This window comes from Aptenodytes forsteri, unplaced genomic scaffold, assembly GCF_000699145.1.
Source record: "Aptenodytes forsteri isolate BGI_AS27 unplaced genomic scaffold, ASM69914v1 Scaffold145, whole genome shotgun sequence".
In the NCBI taxonomy this organism is placed as follows: Eukaryota; Metazoa; Chordata; class Aves; order Sphenisciformes; family Spheniscidae; genus Aptenodytes; species Aptenodytes forsteri.
This window is the reverse complement of record NW_008795122.1, coordinates 2,505,846-2,514,117: the sequence shown is the minus strand read 5'-3', so window position 1 is coordinate 2,514,117 and position 8,272 is coordinate 2,505,846. Positions and strand designations below refer to the sequence as shown.

Here is an 8,272-nt window from a genome sequence, read left to right as displayed (position 1 = left end):
TTGGTGATGACTGGTGTTGCTTTAATTTTTCATGATGCCTGCCGGTACCAAAATCCTCAGTACGGTATGACCAAGGATTGTTACAATATGCGCTTTTGAGCATGAGAGGCCAGTGGTGCCTGAGGGGCTGTTGGCATGGGTTTCACCCTTCTCTCTGATTCTGCTCTCAGAGACCTTCCCCCAACAGTCAAGGCCACAGCATGGTGGGGAAAGTAGACCCAGTCTTTTCACCTGTCCTTGTCAGAGATAGGACCCCTTTTCTCACCCATACTATTTCCAGGAGCAAAGAACTCGTTATCCCTTCTCCTTCCAACCTGCTTTGGCAACTTGCTGGGGAGAAGAGAGAGTAGTACCAGTGAGGAAAGCATAGATAACTTCCAGGTCCTCAACTTTCTGCTGTTGAGTAGAACCAGCCGTGCAGATGCATGGCCCCAGCACAGGAGAGTGCCCAGAAGTGGGCTGGGTCAGGCCGGACAAGCTTGTGTGGAGTGGGACATGTGTCTGGTCTTGTAAATATTCTGATTTCTCAAATATCTGTACCCGCCTTGGCACTCTCTGTATTTAGGATTATAGCACTGCTGTGCTACTACCTGGTAATGGAGTGTCAGACATCATGGAGTGTGCAGTATCAAGAGCCTTGGTAACTGGATACCATCATCTATAGTTATAAACAAGGCCCCTTAATTGAAGGAGGATGGCTGTTACGCCAGTGACAAGATGTGCTTCATGATATTAGTTTAATGGTTGGTAAACTTTCTTCAGCTTTAGGCTTCCTGAGTAGTTGAACAAAAGAATCGGCTAACAGGCCTTTCTTTAGCTTATCTCTAACTTCAACACCCTTGATAACTTGTTGACCCTAGAATGGTTACGCAGATGAAGGACCTATATGTGTTGTTTTGGGCAAAGTTTGCTACTGTGTATTAATTCTTACAGATACAGTATCTGATTCTCTCTCAAAAAAAATTGAGTACTGTAGTCTGTGCTCATTATGAAATGTAGGTTAGTCTCTACTCTTTCAAAGCTGCTACAGAAGACATTGCAAATATCAGAATTTGACATTTAGATTCTGTCAAGGTACGCTTTGATTTTTGTTCTTCACTCCCTTATTAAAAAAATCCAGTAATTCTCAACTGGCTTGTTCTGTTTCTTAGTGACAGAAGAACGTATATACTCTTAACTCCTTGAGGTCCCTTGCAAAGTAGCTCAACGTAATTTGTATTTAGTACCAATACTCTCTTGACTAATGCCAGTATGTGTAATGTTATTGAAGGTCTGCAATGACAACAGAGATACCAAGACTAGAAAGTGTCCTCCTTTTTGCTGAAATTTTTAGCTGCCAGGAGAACCTTCTTTGCTTGAAAGAGTAAACTAAAGTTTATTGGATTAAAATATTTTTTAGGCATTTGTTCACTTTAAAACACTGTCCTAACCTGAAAAGTGATTGGAAAAGCTATAATGTCAGAGTTGAAATTTGTTTTTTTTTCTTGTGTGTGTTCAGAAAAAGTTGTCTGTTGTACAGATGCTGGAAAATATATACAGCCATGAAAATATGATTTGGAACCTGTTTTATTGGATTTATTTTCAGTTAGATCGCTTATAATCTTTTGTGGAATTGCAGTTGAAAGATGTTAATGTTGCAAACTCAGCCCACTTTAACTTGCAGGATGGGCAGTTTAAAAAGACTTTCCAACTGTGCAAATGTGATTTGGAAGATAGGAAAAAATGAATTTGGAACCACGTGATACTCTTGGTAAAATCTCTTACAGTGGCTGGAACTGCACTTCAGTAACATGGAATGAGATGTTTTTCTTCAGGCAAAGCTTTGAATCCTGAACTAATGGCAGATATTCTTTCTTCCCCCCGCCTCACTTCCCTTCTACTAGCATCTTGCCTCTATCTTCAGAAGCAGAAAGCATCAAGATAAAGACACAAAAATGACTGAGTTTTGGCTGATTTCTGCTCCTGGAGAAAAAACCTGTCAACAGACATGGGAGAAACTACATGCAGCAACTACAAAGAATAACAATCTTTCTACTAATTCAAAGTTCAATATTCCGGACTTGAAGGTATGTAAGCCCCATTTCATGTCCTAAGAAGTATGTTCGGTTTGCATCATCTTTGTTTCTTTACACTAAAACTATAGATGGGGAATACTTGCAGATTATTTAGAGAGAATAGCTGACTTCTTTTGATGATTATGTGTGGATCTAAAAAATAATTTAGACAACAATTATCTTTTTTCTGAAATTCTAAGTTAAAAATTCTTCACTCTAAGTTTTAAACGTTCAGCAAGCTGCATTCTTTCAGCTAATACAGCAGTTTTTCCAAGGATAGTAGTCTTGACCTCATACTGCTAGCAGTTAGCTGGAGAAGAAAATTAGAAGAAAAATGGAGACTTGTGATCTGAGTATTCAGATGATAGTTTCCTTTGGTTTTCTGTTTTGTTTTAGGGTTTGTTTTTTTTTTTTACTTCTGAATTGTCTGCTTTTTCTTTTCAGGCTGAGATGCAGTGAAAAGGCTTGATTTAAAATACAGGGGTTGATCAAACTGCTGCTGCCTTTTCTCTATCCAAAAGTAACATTCTTCTGTTAGAGTAGTGGTTGTCTCCGGCTGAGCATTCCAGTGTGACCTGCTGATGTGTGTTATAGAAAATGGGAAGAAAACGGTTTGAGCTATTACTGTGAGAAGCGAAGAGAAACAAAATCTGAAAGCAGTTTCTCTTGGTTAAATACAATTATCAGGGTATGGAAAAGTTATGAGCCAGTGTATTCATTAGGAAAAGGTCTATCCTGACACACAGATGTTTCTTGAACAAGAATAATTGTGAGCTCAGTTTAACTGAGTGAAAGCTCATCAAAGCGTATCAAAATGAAGAGGAAAAAATGCCACCAATCTCTGTCTACAGAATGGATCAAGTTCAGGTGGCGTGATGCCTTGTTGCTGTCTCTGCTAAGGAATGAGCCCAGGGCACAAAGTGCTTCAGTGTGTCTTTTGAGAGGATCTTCCAACTGCCATGACTTACATTCACATTTAGACTGGCCCGAGTTATTTCAAAAGACATACTAGTAGAGGTAAGAAAAGGGACTACAACAAATGTCTGTCTCCTCCCAGGAGATCCTTGGACGTGAGTCAGGATGCCTTTCAAACTGTAGGGTGCCTACAGCATTTAGAAAAGTTATCACTGAAAACTGATGTGCTGGCTAGGCCGGATCCCCTGGTTGTCCCCTGGTTGTTTTGTTTCTGTTCTACTTCTTAGAAGGGGCAGAAGCTGAGGAAATGGGAATGGGAAATATAGTCTGGCTTCTGTGGACCTGGTAAAACTGTTTGAGTGAGATCCTTTAGTTAAAACTCATTGAAACAGTGACGTAGTCTCCGTTGAACAGCAGCCTTATTGCTTAAAGACTTACTTGTCCTCTGGCTTGTAGGTGACTAGTCAAAATATTAGCTTCCTTATTCTGCATGTAGCTCAGAAGGAGGTGGGGCATGGAAAGCAATTTGTTTGTGATGTTACTGAAGTAATTGTGCTCCTTTCTGCTTCAAGGCTAAAGAGAACAGGGGTTATGTAAAGTCGAGTAGTCAAATATATAGAACAAAGATGCTAGACTAAAAATAATGTTAATAGCATCTTGACTAGACAGAAGATTCACTTATGCCTAATAATATTTCAGCAAGAAATATAAACTAGTAGCTAAAGTATTAAAGATAAGAAGAGTTGTCTTTTTGGAGGTATCTTCTACTTTCATTGAACAGAATGAACAAATACGTAAATACTTGAAGAGAGAACCAAAGAAACACTGATGTTATATGACCTATTAAAAAATAATCACCCTTTGGCTGTTTAACTTGAGCATAGCTATACTGTTTTTACACTTTTTGATGTCTTAGACCCATTTGAGACTTTTTATGAAAGAGCTAAACAGACTCTTTTATTGTGCTGTAATTTTCATGTTTGAATTATACAGACTCTGAAATGGTAAGTGTCATCCCTGGCCCCAGGAAGGTATATGTATTGCTCTAGATTATTACATCAAATTAGGGAAGAAAGTGTTTTCTGGAGGAGAAGGGAAGAAAGACTGGAAGCTTGTAGACAAGCTAGATATTCCATTACTCCAGATGCAAAAAGTCCAGACTCTTGTTGGTCTGACTACTGCAGTACTCTTGTATCTTCAAAGTTTTCAATGTTCTGGTTGCCTCCAGCACTGAGATACCTGATTACAGAAATTTCAGATTTGATCTAAAGTAGTAAATCAAATGCTGAAGCAAGTGACTTGGGGGAAGTGCAGCCAATTCATAATGTAAAAGTTGTTTTAACATGTTTTGGATGGCTGGAATGCAAGACTGAAACTGCACCAAACTAGAGTGAGTTAGATCTGATACAGTGGTGCTTTAGGGGTATCTTGAGCAAGTGAAAACACAGTGTGACTTTGTTAGATCAACAAGTCTGAAATCTTAGAGTACAGTATTTTATGTAGTTCTGCAAAGCTACCTGTTCAGGAGATTTAGCTTTTATTATCTGGTTTTTATCTTCCTATGTTTATACACAATTGCTAATGCATTTTGATCTTTACTTCTAGGTTGGCACACTGGACGTTTTGGTTGGTTTGTCAGATGAGCTGGCTAAACTGGATGCATTTGTGGAGAGGTAACAGTTTATTTTTACTAGCATGCAAAATATTAGAATAATGATGTGATGGTTTGCTGAGTCCTAATAATACACAGGTTATTTCCAGCTTTTTTTGTTTCCTAGTGATCCTCTGCAGGCAGTCAGCAAGCTAAGATTTCAGAAAGCTAAGCTGCTGTTTTCCCTAGTATCTCTACTTGGAAAAAAAAAAATCTGAACTTCTTGTGGAATAGTGGGACATTATGCATTGATGAAGGATGGTTCTCCCTGTAGTAGTGCTGGGTGCTGCTGGGTCCTGGAGAACTGTTAAGAATTGAGCCCGACAGCTGCAGTAAGTGATAATGAAATGGAGTGAAAACTGTTCTTATAGCAAGTTAGAGTACTATTTACAGACTGTCAGAAGGTAACCATGTTGTTTGCTAATCCACAGAGATGATTAAACAACATTAATATTAAAACGCAAAACCAATCCATTTTGAAGAAACTAATGGTCCTTTGAAAGTGATTTTGAGCAAATGTAACAATTTCACATAACCAGAACTTGTGGAGCCATCTTCTGTTTCAAGGAGAGAAGTGTTAAGTAGTTGTTTTTAAATGGAAAAGGAAACTATTTGGCATGGCACATGTGAATAATATTAAACATAGCTTTTTCTAGTGAGGAAGGCAGGTCTTGAGTGTCAGATCTCATGAGGGCTTAGGGCTGGGGTTTCTCCATAGCTCTTCAGTTATCTTTGGTGTTTCATTGTCATGGTTGCCTTGTGTTTAATTTGGATTATTGATGATTTCTACCTTGCTATCTATTTTTAGAAAGGGGTTAGGATTTTGAAAGTACAACAGACTTCAAAAAAAGATTGGAATATAGTGAGATTACACTTGAAGTCAATCCCTGTTACCTGGAGGCGAGGGAAGTAGCCTCACCTTATTGAGAACTGATGAGTAGCAACACTAGAGAAGGATTGTTCTGGCATGTATTTGAGAAGTTGGTCTCCTTCAGACACTGAGCCCAGTTTGTGCTCTTGGAAAGCTTGTATGTAAAGCAATCAACTCTTCCTTTTTTGATCCAATCTCAGGCAATTTCAGATCAGTTTCATAAATAGTATTTCTCAAAATGGCAGGTTTTTTAGGTTTTTTTCATATCTTTATCTTTCATTTTTCAGTGTTGTAAAGAAAGTGGCCCAGTATATGGCTGATGTACTAGAAGACAGTAAAGATAAAGTTCAGGAGAATCTTCTGGCTAATGGAGGTAAAGTGTTAACCATGATATGTGCATCCTAAAAGTGTAGGAGGGAAGGCAATGATCCTGAAACAAACTGAATGCTGCTTCTCTGTATGACATTCTGAAAGCCTAGTTTAGACATGGAAGTACTTTTTACCATGAGTCGCTTGCCCTGAAACAAATTATAGGATCCAGAATGGCAAGAAATTAGATCTACATGTTAAATACTCACTTACAGAAGCCTTTTGATCCTTTAGCGCTGTGTTTTGTCATGACTGGTCTCTGGTGGCACCTTAAAATTACTGTTACTGATCACTGTAAACATTCTTTCTATTAGTCTGTCATCTGAATATAGGTATGATTTTATGTAAGCTATGCTGGAATACTCAGTTGTTCCCAAATTGTGATAGAATGTCTTTATAAAACTAGTTGTCTCATGGAAGTATTTGTCCATTTTATTATAGTAAAGAGTCGCACTGGTCTCTAAATAAATATTTTGTTTTCAAAGCCTTTTCATAAAATTTAACACAGGTTGTACTGATGCAAGAGAGGCTAATATGAGTGGGTTAACATGAAGACAAGTGCAGCAGTCCTAATTAACACAGTTATTCTTAGAGAGGGGCTTGGAGTAGTCTCTTTCATAGATAGCTTTACAAAACTGCTGCTTCAGGTGAGCCACATAATCTTTGCCTTTTTTTCATCATAACCCTCCCTTCTCCCACCCATTTTTCACACAAAGCAAAAAATAGTTGGTCTTGCCTGTATTTCTCCAGTCATCACTGACTTAGTAGTAAATATCATTTAGGGTCTACAGAGATGGAGGAACCAGTATCTGAAGGCAAAGGTCACGGATAACTTAAACTTGATTGTTTATTTTCAAATTTCTTAAGCAACAGGGTCCACACATGTGAAGGTCCACAAGCAGTCTGTTACAGTACTCTTCTGTTACAGCAATCCTACATGGAATATAATACATCAGTCTTTTTATTGTCTATCTTAACAAAGTTCTTCTTTAAAATTTTAGTTGACTTGGTCACCTATATAACAAGGTTCCAGTGGGATATGGCCAAATACCCAATCAAGCAATCCTTGAAGAATATTTCAGAAATTATAGCAAAGGTAAGGTAATTTGTTTTATAAAACTTTCCTACTTGAACTTGAGATATTTATACACAAAACTTGGTACTCAAAGCTATTTGTCTATTTTTGTTAGCTTCATGTAACTTTGATAACAATAGTAGTGAACCTGGTAGAAGTGTCTGTAACCGAAGAAGTATATTAGGATGGGTATAGGATTTGGAGAGTGCTCCCTGAAGGCCATCATGCTGTCTTTGCTGATTTTTGTTTCCTGAGATCACTGAGTTAACAAATAAATAGCTAGCAAACGCTTACATTTAAATTTTGCTGTATTGGCATGCCATTTGTCTGATGTTCTCAAACTTTGTGGGCTATCAGCAGTGAACCAGGGAATTTATTTACCTTCTCAAAGCTGTGGCACTCAGTTGTGAGGGGAAAAATAAGCCTTCAATGTTAGATGTAAGGAAAGCTCACTTGAGTGTTGTCATGGGTTTTCCCCCTGTCTTTACCTTGGTAAAGTTTTTCGCACTTTGGGGATTTAATTTGGTTTGTACTTGCTGTGAGCATAGATAGGGTCCTCAGCAGTGACTTACTGTATTCAAACAGTGAAAGAGCTCTCTGTAAGCTACCCTTGCTTTAAAATCTTCCCAGCTTTTTCAGTTTTTTTCTTTCCTGTTTTCTGTATCTGCAAACTGGTTCTTGGAATTACCTGTGTCAATAAAATACATAATACGGAAAAAAGAAGCAGCTGCTCCAGCTACCTATAGAGATAGTCTTTGGTGGTGGATATGTGGGAACTATAATCGGGGTGGGGATGGGGGTAAGTGCTGGCAGGCTCATGCTTGGCTATAACTGCAGATTCTCTAGATGTTAGTTTCTTTCCTGAAACTATTAGTTTAAAATTTTTGCAGAGATTACAAAATCTTAATATATGGTACATAGCTGACTGAGAATGCAACTAACAATTCATTTTGATATTTTCTTTGGGGCTATCACTGCATCTTGAATTTATTCCACAAATTACACTCAGTAACTATTGCTAGAAAACATCTGCAGTGTGGAGTTTTGTTGGAGTTTTGGGCCCCTCGCTACAAGAAGGACGTTGAGGTGTTAGAGCGTGTCGAGAAGGGCACAACGAGGCTGGTGAGGGGTCTGGAGAACAAGTCTTATGAGGAGCGGCTGAGGGAACTGGGGTTGTTTAGCCTGCAGAAAAGGAGGCTGAGGGGAGACCTCATCGCTCTCTACAACTACCTGAAAGGAGGTTGTAGCGAGGTGGGTGTCGGTCTCTTCTCCCAAGTAACTAGCGATAGGACGAGAGGAAATGGCCTCAAGTTGCGCCAGGGGAGGTTTAGATTGGA

General features: G+C 38.7%; 1 protein-coding gene across 1 annotated transcript in view; it reads left to right on the top strand.

Moving 5' to 3' along the window:
- Positions 1–1,888: 1,888 nt before the first annotated feature.
- ATP6V1C1 (ATPase H+ transporting V1 subunit C1) overlaps positions 1,889–8,272 on the top strand; it is an 18,686-nt gene continuing 12,302 nt past the window's right edge. The window contains exons 1-4 of the mRNA XM_009277130.1: positions 1,889–2,066; positions 4,575–4,642; positions 5,779–5,864; positions 6,862–6,956. Of these exons, the coding sequence (XP_009275405.1) occupies positions 1,935–2,066; positions 4,575–4,642; positions 5,779–5,864; positions 6,862–6,956 (381 nt within the window). The 5' untranslated portion in view covers positions 1,889–1,934. The remainder of the gene's footprint in view (positions 2,067–4,574; positions 4,643–5,778; positions 5,865–6,861; positions 6,957–8,272) is intronic.